Source organism: Catharus ustulatus, chromosome 4, assembly GCF_009819885.2.
Source record: "Catharus ustulatus isolate bCatUst1 chromosome 4, bCatUst1.pri.v2, whole genome shotgun sequence".
Taxonomy (NCBI): Eukaryota; Metazoa; Chordata; class Aves; order Passeriformes; family Turdidae; genus Catharus; species Catharus ustulatus.
Window position 1 is genome coordinate 18,761,221 of NC_046224.1, and position 27,815 is coordinate 18,789,035.

At 37.9% G+C, this 27,815-nt stretch overlaps 1 protein-coding gene across 2 annotated transcripts; it reads left to right on the forward strand.

Moving 5' to 3' along the window:
* Positions 1-25: 25 nt before the first annotated feature.
* Positions 26-25,774, forward strand: ZBED4 (zinc finger BED-type containing 4). 2 transcript variants are annotated; one of them, XM_033058440.1, is made up of 3 exons: positions 26-186; positions 6,702-6,778; positions 20,358-25,774. In XM_033058440.1, exon 3 carries the CDS (start codon positions 20,759-20,761, stop codon positions 24,275-24,277), a length of 3,519 nt encoding a protein of 1,172 aa, XP_032914331.1. In that variant the 5' UTR covers positions 26-186; positions 6,702-6,778; positions 20,358-20,758; the 3' UTR covers positions 24,278-25,774. The 2 variants fall into 2 exon arrangements, with proteins under 2 accessions (XP_032914331.1, XP_032914332.1); XM_033058441.2 differs by lacking the exon at positions 26-186 and adding an exon at positions 5,106-5,610.
* Positions 25,775-27,815: the final 2,041 nt, after the last annotated feature.

Consider the following 27,815-nt stretch of genomic DNA (forward strand, 5'->3'; position numbering starts at 1 on the left):
CGCCTGCGCCCCGCGCCCGCGGCGGCCGAGCCGGGGCAGCTGCTCAGCGCCGCGGCGGCGGCGGAGACAAAGCGCCGGGTAATGAATGGGACGGGCCCGCCCGGCCCTTCCTCTTAACTCCTTCGGGTCCGGCCGGGCGGCGGCAGCGGCGACCTCCGGCTTCCCCCGCGGCGGCCGCCCGGGGAGGTGAGTAGCACTGTTCCGGCACCGGGAGGGCGCCGGGCGGGGTGGTACGGCTGTCTGGTCCCGCACCCCCGCCTTCTTCTCCTGTGCCCGCCACCGCCGCGCTTGGCCTCAGCGGCCTCGGTGCCTTGCGCGGCCAGGGACCTGCGTCCCGGGCCCGGCGGCGCCTTGTCCCTCCCGGGAACGCCCGCGGGACAGCGCCGCTAGGCCGGGGAGGGGGCGTGTGGCGGCAGGGCAGTGCAGGAAGCCGGGAACCAGGCCCGCGGTGCCGGCTCTATTGTCTGCGGGGCCCCGCAGGGGGCCCGGACGGCCCGGTGAACGGAGGTCGCTGGTGCCTAGGGGTTCGGTGCTGTCCCGGGCCGGCCGGCGGGCCCCAGCGTCCCCCGCCTGCGGAGGGGTGCGCGCCGGGTGCGCCTCAGCCCCCCCGGCATTGTGCGCGGCGCGGGCCGGGCCGGGCCGGGCCGGCGGGACCCGCCGGGGCTGAGCGCCCGCGCCCACCTGGCGGGGCCGCAGGAGCCCGGCCCGCGGAGGGAGCGGTGACCATGTGGCCGCTGCCATCCCCACACAAGATGGCCCAGGCAGCCCCGGCGTGGAGAGCCCACCGCCCTCCTCAGGGTGCGAACACCTGGCACTGGGGGCCGCCTCGGGTACAGGATCCCGAGTCGGTGCCGGGACCGGAAAGCCCGGGAAATCCTGAAAAGCGTTTCTCCCCCCGCGAGAAACAGGACACGAGGTGGACAGGCGCCCGCCAGCGGCTCCGGCCGCGGCGTAAGCACCGCGTCTGCGTTTGCGTGCGGTGAAGTTCCAGCCATCCCTTCTGGGGAGAGTCACTCAAGAATGGTGTCTGGGAAAAGTGCAGAATTTAGCTTTCTTGTAGTGCTGCTCTCGTTTTCTGCTCGGGGCGTGGTAACTTTACTTAAAAGTGTCTTTTGTAGCTTCTAGATCTCCACTGAGACAGCAGCTGATGTTAGAGTGCTTATGTTAGAATGCTTACTGGATGTCAAATACTCTTGAAGTTGTCTGCTGCATATACAGCCTACTAAAAGTATAAAAACATGTATTATTTTACTGATAGGTTAAAGTGTCTTTTGCATTAATGGTGGTTCTACTTATCATTGCTAAGTTTAGTACAGTTAGGCTTTGCAGTGTAGAGACCTTTCTCCATGGTGTTTATGTGTTAGAAGCAGTCCTGTCTTGTTTCTGGGGCTTCTTTTGAGAGATTTCAATAATTTAGCATGAGCTGTCATGCTACACCTATAATACTAAGCAGAGAAAGCTTTTCAAGCCCCCATAATGTGACTGTACTTTCTAGACTTTCCTTACAGGTTGTTTTTATGACCCACTGTACATGTGTATCTGTTTCACTTTTCAAGAGCATGAGCACAGCACTTTTCTTCTAAAGGTTATCTTCAGTAATGCAGTGTTTCACTTTAAGAGCAGACGTGCACCCTTGGGAGGGCATTCCTGACTTACATACTGGGGGGAGTGAAGTCTGGAAGACTTGACTTGATCAGCTATCCCCAAGATACTATGCTGCTACTAGGAAGCTTGTGTTTGTGCAGATACTGGGCAGGGGCATTCTAATTATTATTCACTATGGTGACTGGTTTTGCAGAGGAGAATATTCTGTTCAAAATAAATTCTTTTGTGTGCTTTTAGAAGTTTGAGTGCTGTCTGCTAGGTATAAGACAAACAGGCAAGGTTCTGCTTTGGTACTTTATGTTGCTAGTACCTTGCAGCTTTACAGATGTTGAGGAATTTATTCCATAGGAGTTCTCCAGAGGATTCCAATGTAAGAATTGATTGAGAATAAGTAAAATGAAGTACCTAAACTAAACATCTTGAAGAAAAGTTTTCTAGACATTTGTACTGTTACATAACAATAACTCTTTTACTTCTTGTGGTAACACCCCCCATCCTTGTGACTGCTCTGCCTTCTTGGAAACTCCTGTTGAGCCCTGACCAAACCAGCTGAGTGGTGAAGCGAGCCCTGACTGTACCAAGTTGGGCCGTGAGGCACCCCCTGATCCTGCCGGGAGTTTTGGCGTGGTAAAGGTGGGAAACAAAGCATAGACAATTACCTCTTGTAGTCTTGGTAAACCATTTACCTGGATGTAGCCCGAGTGGAGCAGTATCATTGTTACTGCACTTTGGGGGAAAAAAAGCTTAGTGGTTACTGGCTTGATTTACTGTCAGAAAGGAAGGTTACTGATGACAAAAGTCAATCACCTTCTGACCCCATAAACGGCGGTCCCGGGTGAGGCTATTTGAGCTCACCTGGACTGCAGTAGCCTGTGTCGGTGCCTCCCAGAGCTCTCAAACCCTCAAGTTTGTGCTGTTCAAAGGCTATCAGTCCCTCACTCCCCATTTCCATGTTGCTCAAGGTGCAACCATTGCCTGTTGGAAAATGCGAAGGGATTTGACGTATTTTAGTGAATTCGAGGGGAGTTTTTCATAGGAGCCTTTACATCGGCAGAAATAGGTGTATACATCATTTACCTGTGTGTATGTGAATTGACTATGCTGCAAATGTTACTATTTTGAATTCATAGTTAAGCCGTTGTTATAGTTATTGTGGAAACTATCAAATCACTTTGTAAATGTTAAAGTACTTAAATATTAAGTGCTGCTAAATCCTTCTGCACCCTTATCCTACTGCTTTTGCATTCACAGCTTTTGTGTAAATCATTCCAAATTGCTTCTTATTTGATCTTCCTTTGTCTACTTTAGTTTGTGTAGTTTAGTAGTAGAGTGAACCTTGCCGTTGAGCTCTGTAAAGCTGTGTTTTCACCTATCCATATTAAGCACTGCTTTTACCAGTACCTTTGACAGTGTTGCTTTAAGCAGTCAAACCACTCATCTGTATAAGACAAAATTGTGACAGGTACAGCATTGTCATTGATAATGTGAGCGGCAAGGTATAGAACAGCAGAAGGCTAGTCAGGTGATGAGCTTAGAATAATGTTTGCTATGTTTTTTGTTACTTTGTCTGCTGCAGCCTCTCTATCTGGTGCTTCCCCCTACTATGGCTTGTTTGAAACCAAGACAGTAAATGTCCAGAGCAAGAATCGTGTTTGCAGAACAGCCAGTGTCACAGGTGCTTAGTGCAGAGGGGGGTCTTCTTCAATAAACATTAACTTATAACATTGACTTATAACAGGGCCTTGGAAAATACAGGAGGGCAACAGAATTTTACATGTTTATTTAAAATTGTCCATCCACTGAAGTAGAATATCCTATCAAATACTTTTATAAACTAGGTATTACAGAAGGAAATGGCGTTTGAGCCTGCTGGGTCTTTCTGTTTTCTTCTCCCTTTTGTCTTGCAATTTGTTCTCTTGTGAGTTTTTAGAATCCTAAATGTATTAACTTCTGAGAGACTTTTTTTTCTCTAAGAAAGTTTGAGTTAAAGAATGTTCATGTTGTATTTCCCAACAGTTTGCTACATTTTATTGCGATTCACAGTAAAGAATATTTACAGGGCAGTTTGTAAATCCTGTTTCTTTGCAGCTTGCTTTTAATTTTTTAAGAGTTTCATCTTCAAAGTGAGCATGTTTTGCTATAGGGTTGCCACTGTAATGAACAGTTAAGTAATCAGCCATATGCAAATAATATGATGATGCATATATATTGGCTTAGTTTTATATAAAAAAAGAATATTATAGATAGTTTAGTGGAGAATTTTGCACCATATAAAGCAGAATGTTTAACTCACCATGATTGACTTTTTTCTTGAAGTAAGGACGATCTTTGTGTATTTGTAGTATCAACATAAGTTAATGTAATTTAATGTTACCTGTTGTAGTGTATACTTTCAAAACAGACTTCACAAAGAAAGAGCTCTTGTATGGCAGATGTGCCTTGTTTTCTGCACATCTTTGGCTATGTACTTTGTATTTGTTACTGGCATTCTCAATATTCATCAATTTACAGCTATAGAATTGTTTCATTTCAGCCAATTAGTGTAAAAAATGAGTAGTTTCTGTGGCCTAATGGCAGTTTTCAAGTGAAATCTAGAGTTTAAAACTCTCAGGTCAAGAAGTAAGAAAATTAAAGCTTTTATTGTAATTTTTTAATGCTTTTTGTTTGTTTATTTTGTTTGGGTTTTTTTTTTTTTATTTCTTTGTTTGCTGATGCGAAGGAACTTCTGTCCTAAATTAGTGTGATACATAGTTTAACCATGGTAGTATTGGTTTAGGTTTGGGGTTGTGGTTTTTTTTTTTTTTTTTTATGATGAGATAGAACTCAATATGATGGGCTGTTAAAACAACATAGGGAAATAACTTGATTTTTAAGGCCCTTATTTTCATTCAAGTGTGATGATTCAGGATAAATAGTGATTTTTTAGATTTTTTTTTTACATTGAACAACAGTTAGAAGGTGAGGTATGAGTTTTTTCTATGGTCTAAGACTGGTTTTCAGTAGATGTTGACATAAGAAATATTATTATATTACTGTAATCTTTGTGTAAACGCACAGCCTGTATGCTCTCTGTATGCAATTACTGCGCAGTTGTGTCCTTTCCATCTCTCACCCCTTTCCCTTCCTCCTTTGTTGTTTAAAGACATGGGTTTAACAATGTAGACATGGGTTGGACAATCTAGCTCTGAGGGTTTAGAAAGTTACTTGGTTTTAGTTACAGCTGTGTGAAAGGTTGTTGGATTTTTTCTTTTTTATTGTCTTCTAGTTTGCATTCACTAGTGTCTACAGGTACGTTCTTCCTGTGATGTGTTAGAGTAATTTTTGCAGTGACTGTTCAGATTTTCTGTATATTTAATATAAAAGCCAGTTCTGGGGTTCAGTACTAATAAGTTTGAAAATCAAGGCTGAAAATGTAATTTTTAGCAGGTGAACATTTTAGCAATACTTTTTTGCAATTATTTGCAAAATATATGGGAAAGTTATTTAACAATATATTTCTCTCCTGTGACAATGATCAAAGAATTTATGCCTGGTTCACTCCAGATAGGTTAAGTGGCTTTTCAATAATTACCTACCTGTTGCTGTAATTCTGTATGCTACTTTCTGAATCAGTGTCTGCCTCTAAAGAAAATAATCTGAGATCCATCTAAAATTACTTTTTCTTTGTTATTCTTCTCACAAAAATAAGCAATCAAGAAAACCCAAACATTAATTTGAATAGAACAAGATGTTTGGCCTGGCTTGAAACTGTAACAAGTTTAACAAATCTTTAACCAATCAGAAAGGGGGAAAATGGGAACGGAAGGGTTGAGGGATTCTGGTGTTTTATAAAGACATCAGGGAGCATAAAGATGCGTATTTGTACTTTATTTTGCCTTTAGTCTGATGGCTCTGGCACTTGCAAGGAATGTGGGAGAGCCAGGTTTACTTCCCTGCTTTGCCTGAGGAGCTTAATCCACATCTGAGGAGAGTTCCCTAACTGCTCCACTGATCACCCTGCCTCTGGTGGGTCTGTGTCTCCTTGGCTGACACCTTCCTCTCTGCATACATTATTTAAATGTTGCTGTAATAGGGATAGCTAAAGTATCTCAACAGTCAAATTAGCTAGCAGCACAGCTCTGGAGGTGTTTCAATTGCTTAAGAGGCACTTAAGAGTATTTTTAAGTAAAAAATGTCAGTAAGAGAAGTGATACGTAGTTCATTTCATAATGCACACTAAGCCAATCATCACTGTCTGCCCTCTGAGACGTGATCTCCTTCCTAAGGAAGAAAATCCCTAAGTGTGCATAGAAATATGCATGTTTGTATATGTATATGTAGTGGTAAATATCTCAGTCTGATCAAGAAGAGTAATCTCTGCAATATAAGAGAGAATGCTATGGACATTATGGATTTTCTAAGGTGGCAAAATGTTTTCTTGGTTTGTTGGGTTTTTTTCAGTGTACTGGGGCCTCTGCACTCATGTCTGTGTATTGATGATATCGGTGGGACTGAAGTTGCAAAACGCAAAAAATGTGTCCTGCAATAGGCTGTTTTGGTCTGTTTAGTTGTTAAGTCAAAATATGTGATCTAATATGCTCCACTTGCAATCACTCCTGTCTCATACACAGGGAATGATAATCTTGTTGATCCCATGGTATTGCATGTTGATTAATAGATGTGGTTGGTAAAGTGCATAAGCAATATATTGAGCTTATGAAGAGAAGGTGTAGCAAGGTGAATCCTCTAGTGCATGGAAAGGTGTCAGCAACTGCCTTTGAAATCTTGCATGTAATGTAGATTCTGTTTCATTCGGTATAAGCTTAAAAAATTGGAGCAGTGCTAAAATAAATATAAAAAAATTAGTTTTAAATTTTAGTTCAGCAATCATCTGAGAGATTTTTATTTTTATTTTGCTTTTGAGCTCTAGAAGTGAAAATGTCTGATTTTTCTTGATAACTGTGAGAGCTAGAGATTTGAAAAAAGTTGAGAGTCAGGTAAGTGCAGATCCTGGGGCTGTCATCTAAAGAGAAATTTGAAACATCCTGTGAGTTGCCACTGTGACAGTTAATGTGTTTTAAAAACATCAAAAGTAATTACTTTCTTCTTTTCCTTAGATACAATCATCTCATTAAGTTTGAGTAGCAAGTATTTAACCTCAAATGAAGCTGCCTGCCTACAGTGGAACAAATGTGTAAGTTTGTTTGTTTTTCTCAATAAACTAGTGAGCAGTGTGTTTGTTTTGGGTCTTGTATCATTATTTTTATTAAGTTAAAGAAAGACAATGGAAAAAGGTAATGAATGATTGTACGACTATGAATTGACTTGTATGGAGCTTAATAATTTAGCAGGAGGCTTGCATGAGTGTCTGAGCCTTAAAAATTAAGTTTGGAGGCTGGATATCTTTAGAGTGGTACAGAAATAGTAACTATTTTATGATTTATGGAGCACTCCTTACTCTGTGGTATCAGCTGGCATGTATACATCCTTACCCTGAATTATTCCGTTTAAAAAGGGGAGGTAACTTAGATGCTGCATTCATCCTGTACTCAGATTACAGGCATCCTAATCAGATTTCATGTCTTCACTGTGCAAGTTAATTTTAATGTTTTCTTCTAGGATTTTTTTCTGAAAGTATTAAAACTTTATATATTCTATTTGAGCTTGTGAATACAGATTTTGTGGAAACTTGAGATTCCTGAGTAAGATGCCGTAGAGAAAAAATTGTTCATATGAAGATTTACTGTTGAGTAACAATAAATGTTGTTCTTGTATAGTGTTTCAGAGCTTTGTATTTATTTCTTATCCCATCCCCTCTGTGCCCTCAATAAAATAGTTCAATTTTTAAGTCATCTGTATTATTGGTTAACATGCATGTTAACAACAGATGGACAAAATGTTTAAGGTGGAGAAAATGTTGAGCTAAGGAGTCTTGGTGAGGCCACAGAATCAGAAGAAGAGACCTCTAAAGGCCATGCAGTCAAACTCCTTGCCATGAGGAAGGACACTACGTCACTCAGAACCCCATCCAACCTGGCCTTGAGTGCTGCCAGAGATGGGGCATCTACTGCATCTCTGGAAAACCTGTTTCAGGATTTAACCATGCTCATAAAAAATCTATTCCTTATATCTAGTTCGACTCTATCCCTTTTTCATTTAAAACTATACCCCTTTTCCTATCATTACAGGCCCTACTAAAAAGTTTGTCCCCGTCCTTCTTACAAACTCTCTTCCTGAAAGGCTAGTCTAAAGTCTCGCTGGAGCATTCTCTTCTGAGCACCCCCAACTTTCACAGCCTTTCCCTGTAAGACTATGGTCTCTGGAGGAAGAAAAAATTAGAAGTATGATTCAGATTCATTCTGTGAAGGAAACTTTTCCTAGGTGACACATACAGAAAATGTGGAAGGTTTCGTTGCATACTAAATCTTTCTGTGGATTGTCATCAGTCTAAGCAAAAATGAGTTGCTAGTGCTTTCCAAACCCAGATGAGAGCTGAAGAACAGGAGACAGTAGTTGTTTGTACCAGCCTCCCAGATCAGTTTTAGACTACTGTAAAGAAATCTGACAAATGGGACAATATTTTTTTCCAGAGTATCCAAAAGTTCAGTCTTCATATAGTTAATGCTGTATTCTAATATACTTACCTCAAGGTCACTGAATGCCTTGCATGGGTTCATTATATGATGTCAAGCACTGTAGTATATTATAAAGTGCCTTTCCATTGAGACTCTCAAGGTTAAATGCCTTCAGTGAAAATAATCCACTTTAGTGCTGCCTGTCTAATGAAAATGAGTATCTGGTCTTTCTACCTTAAAGAACTTTTTCTTGATTTATCGTCCCATATGAAATAATTAACTGCAAGCTCAATGTTCTGATAGATCCTTTCTTAGTTTGTGATTAAAGCAGCATTCTTGACAGTGGGTACCCTAAAAACAGATACTTATATAGAGCTGGAGTCTCCTGAGAACACAGATTCTGCTTTCCAGATGTTACCTTTTCTGTTAAAATTTTAAATTTTGGTAGGTTGGCAGTGTTACCAGTCTGTAAGAATTCATCTTTCAGTGCATATGCTATACAGTAAGATTTATGTACAGTTTAGATCACTGAAGAAAATACAGTTCCTGATTAAAGGGATCTAGTAGTGCTAGATGTGCCCTGAGAAGGTGGAAGAGAACAAAAGCAGTGTGAAAATTGCTGCCTGTTTATGTCTCACACCCAGCTGCTAGTTCCTAGCTCATGACAACTTTTCTTAATTTAAGATTTGAGACTGCAAATCCCAGTGCTAAAATGTGGCATAGCTCTTGACAATCATTTTTTTTTTTTCTGTTTTTTTTTACTCTGTGGTTCCCCTCTTTATTCTTCATTAAAGGTGGAAACATGATATGCCTGATACGGGAGCATAGATACAGATGGGAGTTAAAAAAACACAATTGAAAGACAAGAGTGTAAAACTCATTTCATGGGAGGTTGTCACTTGCTGTGACTTGCATTAATAGCTGCTGAAACAGTGGGAAGAGTGGGTCAGCTTTCAGGGAGTCAGTGTGCAGATTGTGCTGTGTCAGCAGCATCCTTGCTTTGGTACTGGGAAATGGGAGGAACTGAGGTTCTGTTTGTTTCCTTTCTTAGTGATTTTGAATTGTCTTTGGTGGCTTACTGAACTGTGAGGAGACCAAAATCCATTTATGCAGGAAATACAATGATGCTCATAAAGAGCAGGAAAATTCCTTGTCCTTTTCTCTAAATGTTTATTTCCCTTTTCTATACCTCACAAAATATTAGCTTTATTAAAATAATTATTAATAATAATAAAAATCAAGTGACTGGAAAGGGTTATCCATTTCTTTACCTGTTCTTGTACTAATAGGGTTGTGGATCCTGCTCTGAATAGGACACCCATGTAGTTGTACTATGTAAAACTTATTTAAAAAACAAGTTGCATTACATTAATTAAAGCTCATGAACTGCACTGGTTAGAATAAGTACTACAAAAAGCTTTATTCTTGAAGTTTCTTGTATTTTTTGCTACTTGAGCAAAACCTTTGATCAAATTAAGATCTGTCTATGGCAGTAAGATGGTTCTTCTAAAAATCATTTCTTTTGGGAGAAGAAGGTATTAGCAGAAGCTGTTGTTCTGGGGTGGGAGAGTGCCTTTGTACTTGCTGCTAGTGCTCAATGTGATGCTGCTGGTAACAGTGTTGGCTTCCCTTAGCCTGGTTGTCTGAGTCAGTTAAGTCTTTGCAAAGTCTCACCTTGCCTTGAAGAAGACAAAGAGAATATATCCCTAAAAGAAATTAAGAGGAGAATACCTCTTATCATGGAGGCTGGGACCAGGCTGGTTGACAAGTGGACACAGAGATATGCACACATTCCTCCCTCCCTCTCCCCTGTTCCATGAATAGGAAGGTTTTGAGAGGGAGAGATGCAATCATTGTTTTTTAAAGTGGGATTTCAGGTGAAAATGTCAGATGCTACTGATGAATGTACAATTTACTTAGAAAATACAGAATGACAAAAAATACTTGAAAGAAGCATAAGAACTTCACCACTATTGTGCGCATTTGCATTATGCCTGCATGTGATATGGGAGTTTGATTTTAAAGTTACTTTTTTGTTTCTCTTACAGTTCTTGTACTCAATGGCACAGTGGTGAAACTGAGTGTTTCTGAACTGTAACTACCTTGGATAGCATTGTAAATTTTGTTTTCTGGGGTTTTTTTAGTAGATTTAGTAAAGAGATGTGTTTTTCCTTCAAGAAAATCTAGACATGCTTCTTCAGTTTATTAAATGAGGAAGAAAGAAGGTACCCTTAATTGCAAATGATTCTTCAAATAATTTTTTCTTCTCCATACTGGGTGTCTTCTGACTTGAAATAAAGTTTTGTGACAAAAGAAAGATTAAGCTTAGGTTTTAAAAAAGCCTTTGAAGTATTTGAACTACTGTATTCCTGAAAATATGTTTTTGTGATTTTGTTTACCATGAATTGCATTTTCTTTCTAACCTTCGAGTTCACAAGCATTCCAGGATACAAATGTTTAGAAGCACAGTATTATGTATGTTACACGTATACAAATATCACAGAAATCATGGAAAACCTCTCAATCACAGTGTTGAAATTATCTGAGGACATCTAACTGGCATCAATATGAGCACAGAATTGGGTTGATGAGTAGCTATGAAAGGTTTTTTAAACAGACATCTTCAGACTTCATCTGGTTAGCATGAAAATAAATACTGCTACATGGTAGTGTTAACAGTTTAACAGCTATGATTGCATTTTATATATCAGAAAAATTATAGTTGTAAGAGGTTAATATATATTTTGTAAAGGACTCTGTTTACATTCTGTGAGGTCTTTTTCCACTTTCTATTTTCATGGATGTTTTTAGCAGGAGTTTCAAGAAGACTGCACAGAACATGGTATGTCACTGCCTATTCAGCTTTCTTCTTTACAGGTGTCTTATTTCTTACTGTTTGAAATCATCCTTGAAGTGCTCGAAGTTTCACTCTTACTTGCTCTAAGGATAGACATTTAACAAAAATAAAACCCACAAAAGTGTATGGTTTTTATTATGTTGCAAGCTAGGAAGGTAGAGTAGTCGGTAGAAAAATCACTTGCCCTAATCCTATCCCTTTTGCTTCATCAGCTGTGGGCTGCACAGGAGGAGAAAGAGAAGAGTCTGATGGGCTATTCAGAGAATTGATCACTTGGAGAGAAGAGTTGTTAGAGGAGCTTTGCTTTGAATTTTCTGATGCTTTTCTGAAAGCAGGCTGCTGTTCTCTAGCAATATGGAGTAAATCATTAGTCTTTTGCCTTTCATTCTTTCCTGACTTATCTGTTGTTACTGCAGTTTTGCTTGTGTGCTTCTCATATTCTGCAATAATACTGATGCATCTTTCCTACTCTGTTCTTATTTTTATCTTCTCCACTTTACTCTTGTGTTGTTACTGCAACTTTCACCCATTTCCAGTCAGCCCCGAATTGTACAGCATGTGATAGTAAAAGCAGCTTTGATGTCCTGCTCCAAAAATTCTCTAAACCAAACAATACATGCTTCAGCTGTGTAAAAAAAAAAAACAAAAATGAAGAAAACCACCTTATTTCTTGTAATATTTTCCTCCCCGTTATATCAGCTTATGGTATTTGTTTGTCAAAAATTATAAAGGATAAAAATATCAAAATAAATGTACAATTTGCTGTAGTAACACTGAACTGATGTATAAGACTTGGGAAAATTCTGCTTAAAGTTTTAATGAAATTGTTGCTTAAAACATTGGCATTTTAACGAATGAAAGGTCTGACATTTGATAGGTGTGAACAATGGCTCAGAAACATGTCCTGCAAGTATTGCATGCCTGATAATGAGAAGTAACACTTCAACGCTTGGGACAATTTGGATCCTAGACAAATGTTGACATGATTTATTTAGTGTGATAGATCTGTTTTTTATGAGTAATTTCTTAGTAGAAGCTCGGACAAATTAACAGCATGTGTAGAACCTGCTTTTTTTGTGTTGTTCATTACAGTGTGCTGCAATGGGAAGTTAGCAAAGGACATGTGAAGGGATATAGTCCCATTTAAGATCTGATGGTATTTTTAGTGCACTAAGGAAAAAAAATAGCAACAATTAAAGGCTTATCAGGTGGTAGGTGTGAATAGTGCTACTAATTCCGGTGATACCTAATGTTATGTGTGGTGGTAATGCAACATATTTCTTTGTTTTTTTACTAAACGTTATAAGTGATTATTTTGTTGTTGTTGCTTTACATTTTTGCTTTACTTTTAAGATAAATGCTGCTCAAAACCATGTGGAATGGGCATTTCTGTGCTATGGGCTCTAACATGTTTCAGAGTGTTAATTAAGTCTACGTGGTGGAGGATGATGCTTCAAATAGGTATATGCTTAATACATTGGCAGATAAATTATGATGATTGATTTTTCCAGAAATAAATTTGAGCTTTGACTCGGTACCCTGTATCAGACACCTGCTTTATTCTTATACATGCTGTGCAGTGAGCCTGCATCACTGAATTTGATGAAACCTTTGGGGACTGAGCTTGCTTACCAAACCCGGTGGGCTGAATGGGAGCTTCAAAGTTTGTTAAAGCCCTCGTGTTGAGTCAGAGGGTGCAGAAAGGACCTCCATGCTTTCTAAACTCCTTCTCAGAGAGGAGCCTGATGTGGCTGGATCCAGTCTTGTCCAGACTTTTCAACGATTGTTGTCTAAATGATTATAGAACCTTTGTCTAAACAATTATAAACTTTATACAACTTTGTCCTGCAGGATTAAGGATGGCAAACCATATATATTTATATAAATATGTATGATGTATTATGATAATGATTAGATACAAATAATTTACAGAATTATTTCCTACACAGTACAGGAACTGTAACAACTATTATAATATAGTGCACCGTGTGAAGCAGTTGTATCAAAGCTGGCAAAACAATTAAGTTGATTGATGTTACTCACCCATAACAATGACCTTGGGGAAATCTCTTTAGCTCAGCCTCAAGGAGTAAGAGGAGTAACCTTGAGGGATGTTCCCCATTCAAGGGAGGAATCTTGGAATACATACACTCCAAGAAGGCTTATGTCAGAAGACCCTGAAATAAAATTTGGACTGGACTTTTATAGTGTAAAGTGACTGATGATGGTCAGATGTCTCCAGCTGTGTCAGCTCAGCTGTTTTGGACAAGTTATCAGTAGTATCACTTGTTTGTTAGTTTATCCAGGAACAGATCTACCACACCTTCATCTCACTATCAGGATGTTTAGCTTTGGGACTGATGAGTCAGGCTGGTTTCAGCATTATTCAACACCAAGAGCAGCATGATGCTCCCTTCTTCATTTGCCACTTGCAGGTTTGCAAACTGGCATTGTTCAAGTTGGTTTACCCCATTCCAGGCAGAGTATCCTGCTACACAACTAAACACAGATACCAGAACTAAATGTCAGTCCAATGTAAACAATATACATGCAAATTTGAACATCCTTATTTCTATCTTAAATGTGTAATAGTGTGCAATAGTAATGTATCATATTTTAAAAGCATTATCTCAATCATTTTAAGAAGTTTTATGATAGAGGATATACTGTAAGACTGTAAGAACTGAATTAAAATAAATATTACTTAAAAAAAGTATCTTCATTTCCACTTTTTCTCTGTTCCAAAGTATTTTTTAATGATGCTAATTTGTAAATCATATTGTTTCTCTTTGGTTTTACCACTGTCATGAATTATTTTCAACCTTTTATACACTGGAGTATAAGCCAGCGTAGTTTTGTGCAGGGGGAGCTGGCATGCACACTGTGTAGCAGATGATTTAGGGTTTGAGATAGAAATACTGGTACAAAGCTTTTCTAAGGTTTCAGGGACTATTTGAAAATGGGTAGTAAACAGCATCCCATTGACATTCTATGTTTACAGCAACAAGAGAAGAAAACAGCTGTACAAATAAAAACATCTTTTAAGAGTAGGAAGCTAAATTTGAGAAGTTTGAGTTTGTACAGTGTTAGGTGTTTTCTGTGTGCTGGTTACATTTTAACTCTACGCTGTCCATTTAACAATAGTCAAATGACTCAAATTTTCACTTCTGAGCTGTTACTTTCTTGAATTATTATTAATTTAGAGGTGGTGTTCACAGAACCAGAGAAGTGTAACTTGGCCCAAGCAGATCTGTTTAACTGTTTAAAATCTCTGTGTTCACAGTAAAATTATTTGATGTTCTGTGGGGCAAGAGGCAAGAAAGAGGGGAATATTTACATTAGGGGACATTTTTTTTATCTTTTTAGTCTCTGCTTTAGCTAAATTCCTGCATTTGTAATTGGAGTTGAGTACTCAGGGTGTAAGGTGACTGTTATACTCAGTTTTCTACACCTTGTTTTTTCTCTGCCTGCAATGACTGATTTAGGCCCAGCTTACACTAAGCCCTGAGTTCCCAGTCACATGAAAGAACATGAGTGATCTTTATACTTCAACAAATCAGAGGTCTCTGTGTCATATCCTGACAAGTAGCACGAGTGCACTGGGGATCTCACAGAATGCTATTCATGTCAACAAGGGGTAGTGCTCAATATTGGTGGTGCTGTTTCCACTCTTCATTCCTTTGTGTCCAGATGGAGCACTTGTGGTTGTTGATGTGAGAAGTTGTTTTACAAGTTGGAGAGAAAACCTTTGTAAAACCACAGCAGTTACTGGTTTTCATAAGACATGCCTTTCAGGTGACTTAAAAGTAATGGAATAGTAAAGGTGTCACCTCTTTTCTCTTCCAGCAGTTCTCTACAAATCATACTTCCCATGAAGTCCAGAACGACTTGTTTCTTCTATTAAGCCTGACTTTCTGTACTTTATTCAAGATTAAATTATTGCATACCTCTAGTTCATGCTTGTACATCTGTGCCAATTCCTGTGAGCTTCTGTGAGACTTGAGGCTAGGACCCACCTTGTTACAGTGTGACTAATGGGCCAATTTTGCATTTCTTATTCTGCATTTTGATTGATCAGGATCTTGCAAACCTCCGTAGTTTCTTACAGGTGAGCTAGTAGTGATGTTTTGTCATAGGAAATTTCTATAGAAAAAAAAGCACTGTTCTTAGTTTTCCTTCTTCAAGGGATTTATAGCTTTGAAAAGCAGTAAGGTTCATCTGGACTTTATATGAATATGTTCTGCTTATTTGTTTAGAATTTGGGATGTGAATTCCCTGGAGGGTTTTTTTTTTTTGTGTGTGTTTCTGTTTTGTTTGATTGTTTTGCTTTAGCAAATATTCTTTAATTAGCTCAGTACCTGCCATTGCAGTTGAAGCAAATAATTTCTTAAAGTATGCATCTCTTATTACTTGTATTGCTTGCTCTTAGGTATTCTTAATGATGCCTGTACATTTCCAAAAATAAACAAGATGAACACTATTATAAAACTGACATCGGTTTGTGCAAATTACTCTTAATGAGCTTTTATGTACATCTTATGCTCAAAATCTGTCACTACTTTGTTGTTTTGGTTTTTTTCTTCAAACTAGTAAATGCTTTTAGTGTCACTGTCTCCACACTTCACATCTTTCTTGAACAAACTGCTCTTGCATTTTGCAGGTGTGTGTCTCTGTATTTATACTACATGCTCTTTGATAATAATGTAATTTTTTTTGTTTTAAATTACCTTTTCTAGACCATTATTTGCACCAAGATTCTGTCATATAATCAATTTCATGATTACTGCTTGACTATTCAATCTGAAATCTAAAATTGTTTAAGCCTTACAGGCCACTCTCTGCTTTACAAAAAATAATCAGCTTATGGTTCAGTGTTCTTGCATACTTTTCATACTTCTCCGTGTGTTTATGTATGTCTCTGCAATTCTGAGACAACATTATTTCACTTTTTACCTCCTTCCTTCGGCAACGATTTCTTCTGGTCATGGCAGTTTGCTGTGGCACTCAGGATCAGTGATGTTCTCTGGACATTTCTTGTCAACCACTGTATGCTTTCAGTAATCCCATTTTGAATGGAAAGTCCTATAAAAAGTTTTCACAGCAAACTACTGCTCAGGAGCTAATAGTCCAGAGTAGTGCATTTGTTATTTGTTCTTTTGTTCTATTTATTGTCTTTGAAGATGGTTTTATTGCAAAGTGACTATCTCATTGTGGAGATTTCAAATGCATAAATCACTTTGAGCTAACTGCCTATAGCTTTTTGTATCTTTGAAAACATTTTCCTTCTTGAATATCCTGTTTGTTTAGCAGTAGTCCTTAAGTTTAAGTAGCTTGAGTCCAAGGATAAATAAGCTATGTAAATGTGGTCATAATCAAATTCACGCTTCATTCTAGGTGACTATAAAATTTTAAAACATCCTTTTTTTGTTTCTTATAAAAACAGATTGACTCTTACATATAGTTGGCATGGGAGGAGGAGATGAAAACCATGCTTATATTTCTAACCCTGAGTATTCTGTGTACTGTATTCTAAAAGTTTCAGCTGAATGTGCAAGGGTGTTCAAAGGGAAGTAGCTTAACTTAATTTTACAGTGTGATGTAACATCATAACACAGAAGCAGAGAATGATGGGGATTGGAAGGCACCTCTGGAGATCATCTAGTCCAACTCCCCTGCTAAAGCAGGTTCAGCTGGAGCAGGTTGGACAATCCTGCTTTTATCTTTGTCCAGTCTGGTTTTGAATATCTCCAAAGGAGACTCCATAACCTCTCTGGGCAGCTGCTTCGGTCACTGTCAAAAGAAAGTTTTTTCCTTGTATTCAGATGGACTCTCCTGTGTTTCAGGTTTCTAGTTAGGTTTCCTCTAACCAGACTGTCTTGCTGATTGCAACCCTCTGAGCTGTGCCATTCAGCCAGTTCTCAAAGCAACAAAAATGATTCTTAGATATTCAAAAGAAAATGAAAAAAAAAAACATTCAAAATATTCTAAGGGGCATCCAGCTTTGGCGATTTCCCTGGAAGTGATTGTCTCCTCTAATCTCAGCTATTTCTGCTCATTTCTAGAAGGCAGCAACAATGCTGGGAAAAATACGTACTATATAGCCAGAGACCTATAACAGCCACAAATTGGACAATATATAAATATTTTTTCTTGTCTTACCCTTGGTCAAAAGTGCATTAAAATAGTGTAACTGACCACAGTCTGTAAGTGCTTTTTAACACTGCTAATAGCATAACAACTCTGTTAACAGCATGCAGGAATTTTCACAGCTAAGCATAAATATAGAAATAACACATCTGCAAAGAGAGACCTAGGTTTAATTGCACAAAAGGAGGACAAAACCCATGTGAATCAACAATTCAAGCAGTAAAAACTGCAATCAAAAACCAAGGATACAGAATAATAAGGAAAGATTTGAGGTGGAGCGAGAACAATTTTTGATCCTAAAGAAAAGAAGGTAGTAGGGTCAGGAGCAGATGAGATTGCTTCCCACTTACTTTGGTGGAGGAGAGTATGAATATTAAAAACATGTTGTGACAGCAAGGAGAAATACAGAAGAAAGAAATCTACCACCATGGTTCCTGTTTCAGAGTCCAAACAAGTCCCTCACCTCTTCACCTCAGCTTCCGTAACTAAGACTGTCAAGGACTACAGCCATCAGTATTTAACTACATGGCATCAGCTCAGTGGTATTGTGTACTCAAAGCTAATTTAGGATAAGGTGATTAGGGCCTAAGTGTTTGAATATGTAGTGATAATGGCTGATAATGATTAAGAACTTAACCACTTGCAATGTGTTGTTAATGAATGTCAATCTAGTTAAGTGTGGTTGTAAAGTTTGCAACTGGTCTTATTTATCAGGTTTTCAAATCTTCCCATCACAGCTACCTTAAGCTTCACTGTGTTGAGTAGTAACTGCTTATCAGGATAGAGGCATTTGAAGCGTCTCTGCAGATTTTTCTGTTTAAAGCCTAGAATTCTTTTGCATAGTTGAGAAATCTTAGGAAACACAGGATAAAGATGTGATTACCTGTTTTGAGCTAAAGAAATTGCACATAGCTTCATGAGAACTCGATGCCAGTGGATATACACATTTATTTTGTGTGAATCTAGCTAGGAATCTGTAATGTCCTTACTGTAACTTGGCACTTCCATGCATAATTTATGTTCTGTGAGCTCTGCATCAAGCCACTTGCTTGTGAGCCTTTCTGTTTTGTGATCCTAAGTCACAACAGCTTATTATATTTTCTTGCTTTTCCTGTTTGCAGTAAAAGCTCCAAATTCACAGATTAGATCAAAGTAAAGATGAAACAAAAATCCTCTTGATTGGATTGCTATTAAAAAAAGTTGACTGTGTAACACTCTCTGTCTTGTCCCAGATTCACATACATCTGTATCATCAGTACATGTGTGATCACTAATTTCTGTTTCATTCAATTTTATACTGAGTCGTGTAAATTTAGTCTGGCTGCCAGAATTGTTCTCAGGTGTGATTTCACAAGCCAATGGAAAGTCTCTGTAGTGTAAATTTGTAGCAATCTAAAGCTTTTCTTCAAGTCTTTTCCTTTCATTGTTCTTCATGCTCAACCTTCATACCTTTTGGTATCTGTAAACTTTTTTTCCCCCAAGAATGAGAAAGAAAGGCACAAATACTAAAACTCACACAGAAAGAAAAGCAGAATTGCTCCCTACCTTCTAGCAAGTTGTGACTGCTCCATCTCGCTTTTCTTAAAATAGATGCAGTAAGATCATTGCCCCTCCTTTTCCTTGCCCCTTCACTTGCACTGGAAAAGGAAGTTACCACAATGACAGGCTTTCCATAAATCAAAAATCCACAGAAAGTGAATGTTCCTAATTTCTTTGTAAACAAACCTCAGAGAAAAATTAGTCAAAACAGGTTTCAAAGCTAATAAGACATTGATCTTGATACAGGGGGAAATGTCAGTGTAACTAACAGCCTTTTTAATGTGATTTCTGCTTATGGCTAATTTTACCATTGCAGAAATCATAGAATATGCTGATTTGGAAGGAACTTATGAGAATCATCAAGTCCAGCTCCTGGCCCTGCACAGGACACCCCCGGAATCACCCCAGTTCTTCCTGTGTTTTAGTAACACATACAAGTTGTGGAAAGATTTTAAAATAAACAATTCAAATTTGTGTTTTGGCTTCAGCTGTAGAGAAAGAGTTCCATAAAATTTAGTTTGCAAAAATCACAATGCATAGTGTGGCATCAGCAGTGTGGCCAAAAATGTTTGTTATCTTGAATGAAGACATCAATAACTGCATTAATACACAGTAATATTCTAATATAGTTGCTGTGGAAAAAAAGTGACTGATAAATGCAGATAACTTCTTCATATTTTGAGGGACTACTCTGTTCTAGTTCTTGAGGCTGCTGTTGCCCTTTTCTGTGTAACTTTATATGCAGCTTCCAAAACTTACTCTTGGTACTGGAATTGGTGTTAAAGAATCTTTACTCACAACTGAAATCAGCTGTCTTGTAAATGGGCTTTCTAGCGTAACCTTTGGGCATGTGAGGGACTTCAGCTGGCAGTGCTGCACTGGATACCAGCCTATGCAACCCAGTGTGTCTGCTTCTGAGTGATATTGCTATACTTTTGGAAGACCTCTGTCTGTATGGCATTTATACAGCTCAGTTGTCCTAAATTAAACATTTCAGGTTTTAATAATGAAACTCTAAAAGTAGCTTGTTTCCATAGCATGTTGTTGTCTGGGAGTGTTACAGCATGAATACAAATGTGACTATGGTCAGAGGAAGAGTGATTAGTGTGACAATGCCTGAACACCCTCACAGAGATTACTTGTTTTCTTTTTAAAGACTGCTGTCAGTATGATGGGCTCACATACAGGACTGGGATATAATGTTTGGTTTTAAGTACAAATTTCTGTGATAACATAAAAAAATGCCTGCTTGTGTTCATATATATTGGTAGATATAACACCTATATGTTATATGGGTTTAGATATGTGTGTGTGTGTGTACTTTGGTGTATGTATACATGCAGTGGTTGAATGATGATGTAGGATGAGGTATGTGCAAGCAAATACAAAAATGATGCTTGGACTCCAGATTTTTGTCAAAGTTGAACCAGAGCTGCATGTGTAGACACATAATTGCCTACAATAAATGTATTGAGTAAATGGTTTTTTTTCCTTGTTTTCCCAATAGCATGTACATTGAATTGTTTTTATTTCAAAGGAGAAAAAAACCAAAACATACAAAATACTTAGTGCCTGTTTTCATTTCACCTTTACTGTAGTTTTTTTAATGTGTGTTAGTCAACTTTGTCTTCTGATTTTTTTTTTTTTTTTTGTAGATGGTGTAAAAGAATCTCAGTTGCCCAATCAAGAGGAACAGAATGGCTTTCTTCAACAAGGAAATAGAACATCCATGTCTTAGGATTATATCTACAACATGAAGCATTTAGCAGTAGCTGTCTTTGAGAACATTCATCTATGACCTGAAATGTCCTGATCCTGGGAAAAAATGAGATTCCATTAATTAAGTCTATAATTTTAAATGCTTTTTCATGACTAATTATATTTGTTTATGTGCAACACGGATACAGAATTCATAAACCAGAGATTATTTTAACACATGCACACATTTTGTTTTACATTCAGCATACAAGACACATAATTTTAATCAAATTTTAAATAATCTTTTAAATTATCTATATTTATTAATAAATGAAGTCTTGGCAAGAATTGATCATCCATGGACATGAATAAAGTAGATTCCCCCGGAATGGATGATACTTTTGTATTGGGTAAAATCAATAACTTGAAAGTAGAGCAAGAAGACGACAGCATTAACTGTACTCTGGAAAGAACGGATATAAAGACAGAACAAGATGATTTCAAACATGCAGACAGCAGTGATGAACAGGAAGACAAAGAAAAGAACTTCATTACCAACAACCCTGGCAAATATTTGTCTACAGAAAATGAAGATGATTATGGATCTCTTTTTTCTCAGTATAGTAATACGCTGTACGATGTAGCAATGGAAGCTGTGACACAAAGCCTCCTTTCTAGCAGAAACATAAGCTCCAGAAAAAAGTCACCTGCTTGGAACCATTTTTTTATATCTCCTAGAGATAGCACTAAAGCAATATGTATGTACTGTATGAAAGAATTTAGCAGGGGTAAAAATGAAAAGGACCTGAGTACCAGTTGCCTCATGAGACATGTGAGGAGAGCACATCCCACTGTACTAATTCAAGAAAATGGAACTATGCCAGGTATATCTTCATTTTCTTCATCTACATTATTGCTGCCACCTCAGTCTGCAGATGTTGGAGATCTGAGTTCTATGTTATCCCCCATAAAACTGGTCAAGAAAATGGCTTCTAAAATACCATCTCCAGATCGAATAATTGAGGAATCTGTTTCTATTGTTTCTTCGGAAGAAATACCAGATCTCTCAGTTACTGAAAAGTGCAGCAAAGAAGAAGTCATGGTTGGTTCATCTCCACAACAAGCCAACAACCAATATGATGACACTGTTGAGAATGTAGCAGAAAAAACAGTTGTAATTCCAAAGAGTGCATCAGGTTCTAGAAGGAGATCTGCTGTCTGGAAACACTTTTATTTGTCACCTCTAGATAATTCTAAAGCTGTTTGCATCCACTGCATGAATGAATTCAGTAGAGGAAAAAATGGAAAAGACTTAGGAACAAGTTGTTTAATAAGACACATGTGGAGAGCCCATCGTTCCATTGTCCTGCAAGAGAATGGGGGTGGTACCAGCATACCACCTCTCTACACTGCGCCTCCTACTCTCTTGCCTTCTTTACTACCGTCAGACAGTGATCTGAATTCTATGTCATCCTCTCCTGGAAAACTATTGAAAGAACCAACTTCTGTTTCCTCTTCTCCAGACAGAATCTCTGAGGAGATCCATACCAATCTCACTTCTGGAGATGCTCTAGTGGAAGACTCAATGTTGTCATCTTCTGATGATATAGGTGAAGTCTCCTTTGTTTCATCTCCTGAAAAACAGTGTGAGGGATTAGGTCCACTAATATTTGAACCCACTGCTGTGTTTCAGCAAAATAAAAGGATTATGAAAAGGCTTAAGTCAGAAGTCTGGCACCACTTTTCACTCTCACCTGCAGACAGTCTAAAAGCAGTATGTAGATACTGCAGTTGTATGATAAGTCGTGGTAAGAAGGGAGATGTGGGCACAAGCTGCTTAATGCGGCATCTATATAGACGCCATCCTGATGTAATTGGAAACCAAAAGAGCTTTCTCGATATGAGTTTGGCAAATTCTCCTTATGCCACTTTGGCTTCTGCAGAATGTTCATCCTCAAAGTTGACTGACTTGCCTACAATGGTTACACATGATAATCAAATTATATTTCCGGTTAATAGTAAGAAGACCTCAAAACTGTGGAATCACTTTTCAATTTGTTCTGCAGATTCAACAAAAGTAATATGTACACACTGTGGACGTATAATAAGTAGGGGGAAAAAGCCAACAAACCTAGGCACAAGTTGCCTTCTAAGACATTTGCAGAGGTTTCATAACAATGTTTTGAAAACTGATGTCCCAGAGACAGTATTATCCTCATCTACGGATAATCATATGCCACTCCGCACAGAATTACTAGGATCTTCAAATTTTGATGAAACCAATGACAAGTTTTGTGACTCTCATCCAGTTGCCAAAAAAATCACCAGTCTTGTAGCTGAAATGATTGCACTTGACCTTCAGCCATATTCTTTTGTAGACAACATTGGCTTTAACAGGCTGCTTGAATATTTGCAACCTCAGTATTCTTTACCTTCTCCATCTTACTTTTCTAGGACAGCAATTCCAGATATGTATGATAATGTAAAACAAATAATTATTTCACATCTTAAAGAAGCCGAAAGTGGAGTGATCCATTTTACATCTGGAATATGGATGAGCAACCAAACACGAGAATATCTAACCCTGACTGCTCACTGGGTAACATTTGAGTCTTCATTTCGACCACAGTGTGAAGATTACCATTGTTCAGCACTATTAAATGTATCACAGATCGATTGCGACTACAATGGAATCAGTATTCAAAAACAGCTAGAATACTGGTGGGAAACATGGATTACTTCCATTGGACTGCAGATTGGGATTACTGTTACTGATAATCAGAGTATAGAGAAAACTTTAAATGAAGGTGATCATTCAAGTGTACAATGTTTTAGTCACACTGTTAATGTAATTGTAAATGAGGCTATTAAAAGCCAGAGAATGGTTCAGAATCTGCTTAGTATTGCAAGAAAGATCTGTGAACGCGTCCACCGGTCAGCAAAAGCAAAAGAGAAGTTAGCTGAATTGCAAAAAGAGTATGAGTTGCCTCAGCATCAGCTAATACAAGATGTTCCATCCAAGTGGAATACATCATTTCATATGCTTGAACGTCTTATTGAACAGAAAAGAGCAATTGATGAAATGTCAATCGAGTGCAGCTTTCGGGAGCTAATAAGTTGTGATCAGTGGGAAGTCATGCAGTCAGTGTGCCATGCTCTCAAACCTTTTGAAGCTGCAAGTAGGGAGATGAGTACACACATGTCTACACTAAGCCAAGTGATTCCAATGATTCATATACTTAACAGGAAAATAGAAATGCTATTTGAGGAAACCATGGGCATAGATACTATGCTGAAATCTTTGAAAGAAGCTATGGTGAGCAGATTGTCCTCCACACTTCATGATCCAAGGTACATTTTTGCTACACTTCTGGATCCTCGGTATAAGACATCGTTATTTACAGAAGAGGAGGCTGAACAATATAAACAAGACTTAATCAGGGAGCTGGAAATAATGAGTTCTACCTCAGATGATGATAAACCTGTTTCCAATGGATGTGATATAGGTTCACCATCTACAAATTCATATGGGGAAGATAATCTCTGGTCACTCATGGGTGACATGAAGAAAACAAAAGACCTGAAAGAGAGAGCAAAGTTACCAGAGGAAATGGTGCTTTCTTACTTGGAGGAAGAAGTGCTTGAGCATAACTGTGATCCTCTAACTTACTGGAACTTTAAGAAGTCATCTTGGCCAGTACTGTCAAAATTGGCTGTCAGGTTCTTGGGTTGTCCACCAAGCATTGTTCCTTCAGAGAGATTGTTCAATACATCCAATGAAAGCAACAACTTTAGTCAGTCAAGGTTAATGATTGAACACTTTGAAAAGCTTATCTTTTTGAAAGTGAATCTTCCTTTAATATACTTCCAGTATTGAAACTAATGAACAAACTGCTAGACTAAATCTATTGTTGCTCACTGGATATTAACTATCTATAACTTGGATTTTTAAATTGCTCCAGTAGGGGCCATGTATGACATCTAATCAGTGACTATAATTCCAAATTTTAGGTTCATTTTTTCAGCTTTCAATATGTCTACATGTGCCTTATTCATAGTACTTCAGGCCAGATATTGTATATATGTTTTTTAAAAGTTCACACTAGAGATAGCCTGTCTCGTAAAATTATACAAAATTATGTAGGTTTTAATCCGTAATTGTAAATGAACTTTTAAAAGCTCAGTCATTTGTTTTAATAGAATGGCAAAAAAAAAAAAAAAAAAGATGTAAACAGTTCTATTCTGTAGTTTTTTATTCAATTATTATGTAAAAACCATAAACCAGGTACTGTATTTTAGTTGAACATTGCTTTAATTGCAAGAAAACAGGTTTTATAGTTGTCAAAAGAAAGCTGTATGTGAAAGATGGGGTTCAAGCTGTCTTTTTATCATACAGTGTTTTTAACTGCAAGCCCTAAAGTACTTAAAGGATTAAGAAGAGTTATTGAGGAAGATGTGTTTACAGGAGACTGTTCACTTAATATCTGAAAATAAATCTTAAATTTAACATGAGATGAAATGTCACTTATACAGCAATCGGTAGTAAAACTTTCTGTTCTGGGTTCTCCTGTTCAGGTTTTACATTTTAAATGAATTACAGAAATATTCTGGGTATTTATAAAAGGTCTTTGGAAGTTCTCTCAAAGTTTGTGAATTAATGCTTGTTATTTAATGCCATGTACAAAAAAGGCAAGAAACTTACCAAGAAGACTCTAATGTCATTTTGAAGCCTTTTCTAATCTTTAGTGCATCAAAACTATAAGGTCCCTATTGTAAAAATTAAGCCCTTACTCCTAATGTAATTTCAATTGTGTAGAACAGCCTGTCTTAAAGCTCCTAGTACAGAAATAACTGATCTTCTGGTTTTCAGTTATAGCCTTATGGATATGGTGCACTGCTTAGAACTTTATATAGTAGAGTTGATTCTTAACTGTTGGTGTCCATCAGGCAAATGAGATATAGAGCCTTTAAAACTTCAAATAAGATGGAAAAAATAGCCAGCATTTTAATTTGAAAGGAACATTCTCCTTAGTTTAACTCTAGAAAGATTCATCTTTTTAATTTCAGTTTTCATTGAATACGTTTTTGGGAAACAAGTCATCATTTGCCTATGAACTTTTAGAAAAGTTGTAGCTTTGTTAAAATACCTATGCCTAATCCAATTTTGCATTTACTATGTTTTAGTGTATTTATAAATGGTGAACTCAGTTTCTGAAATTAAACATTTTATTTGCAATTTTCCAGTGGTAGTCAATACTGCCTTTTATTTTCAGATGGATTTAAGACAACCATTGAATAAAAATTAATTCAAATAACTGTAATCATAAATATACCACAGAACAAGCTATGTGAAAAGACAGCTCTTTGGACTTGAGCCTGGATTCTGCTTCTTTTCATTTTCTAAAAGCTGTTTTAACCTCAGGAAAATTGGTTGAATTACTTCCCAAGTAATTCACACATTTCCATGTGTCATTTCTCTAAACATTTTAGTTTCAGGTATTTCAGGTGTTATTCCATCATGTTGTGTTTATACCTGTACTATTTAAGTAGTACATAGTGCACTTGGGAAAGACTAATACTGCTTTTTTCCCTGCAGTATTTGAAAATATAATGTTTATTTCTATCAACAATCAGCATCTCTTTGTTCTTCTAGGGTTAAATGACAACACACATTTCTCCCACAGTAATAAAGCAATTTGGTCTAGTTTATATATAGCTGGAAGTTGGTGAGTTTGAAGCAGCTTACTGGGAAACATGTTTAAATGGTTACTGGTTAATTATTATCTCAGTTTTTTCTCCTACATTTTAACTGTGTCTATAACCTTGACCCTTGTAAAGGAGATTTTTAATCTCTCCAAACCAATGGAGAGGATAGAGGATGAAAAAAAAAACATTTCTCTTTTTAAAGAATTGAAATAATTGTCACTCAAGGCTTGAAGGTAAATACAGCCTATGACTTAAAGCATTGTGGAGTCACATCAAAGGAGGAGGAATGCTGGCAGTGAACAAGCTCACCTGAAAATCACAGTTCTCTGCATGCAAGAATCTTGGCTCCTCTGTAGGGAGTCTTTGCTGTAGCACCTATCAAAGTCGCTGTGTGGAAAATCGTAGCCCGAAATCTGCTTCTTAATCATACAGATAATTAATTGTATAGTCATGCTTTTTCTCAAAACATCCTGAGTCAACAGTCAACTAGTCACTATTTTTAAAAGTAAAATTTCATCGAGTTAGTCTATTTATACCTGTGATTTCCCTTATTCATTTTGGTTTGGTGTGGATTTTTAAAGGTCTTAGTTCTTAAGACCACACTGTTTCAGTGTCAGCTTTGTTAAGAACTAGTTAAATGCTTATGCTTCAATTTTTTAAGATAATGTGCAGGTCCAAAAGACCTTAAAATTGAAACACTTAATTCTTAAATAAATATAAGGGAAACTGGGAACATTAAGTTGCTGTTTTCAGTTGTAAGCCTTGATCCTTCTATATGGGCTCCAGGAGCATCTCCTTCAGATCACGCACTGCTGCCTGTGAGAAAAGAATGATTCCAAAAGAAGGGCTGAAGGCTTTCATTGAAGCTTGAGGTAGGTTATTGAGAGACTGTGTTTTGTGTTGGGTTTCCCTTATTATTTTCAATGTAAATTCTCAGTGATTGCTAAAATTTTATGTTTTTACAACCCTTCTCATATTTGTAATGGATAAGACATCCCCCGCCATTTTTTACAGTGCTTCCCCTCAGACTAATAAAGCTGTAAACAGTGGGAGTTCTCATCAACCTGAGTTTGTGCTGCACCAATCCCTGTGGCAGCAGACAGTTCCCTAATGCATAATACAGTGAGCCTGCAACAGTCATACCCAAACAGATACTTTCAGTACATTAACAACTTCAGTAATAAATTTAGTAAGCAGACTTTTTTTCAGTATTAGCACAGAAAGTGTAGATGATACTTGGTCATCATAAAAATCTTAAAGCTTCCTTCTAAAGAGCCATCTTTTGCTTCTTTTAAAAGCAGGCAGATGTAACAACTATACACTGCAGCAAGAAATAATTCGTAGAAATAAAGGTAGGAAGGGGATGCAACTGAGATCTGCAACAGCCTTTCCAAATAACTCGGGTCCTGTGAAGGGTGTGTAATGGAAAGTATCTATTGAGATGTATATTATGCTTCAGAAACCTGAGATAATGCTTCCCCCCCATTTGCCTCTTTTTATATGTGCCATCTTTCCCTGTCCACCAAGTCCAAGTGAAGGAAACATTTTTGCAGAATTTAGTCAGTGAGCATTTACTACAAATATTCATACCTTCCCCTTGCTTCCCAAAAGTAGCTTCTGGATTTATAAAGAACTGAAATTTCAACTAAAGCAGTGTCAAGACTAGTGTCAGGATGTAATTGATTGAATTGATGATGACAGCTCAGAGT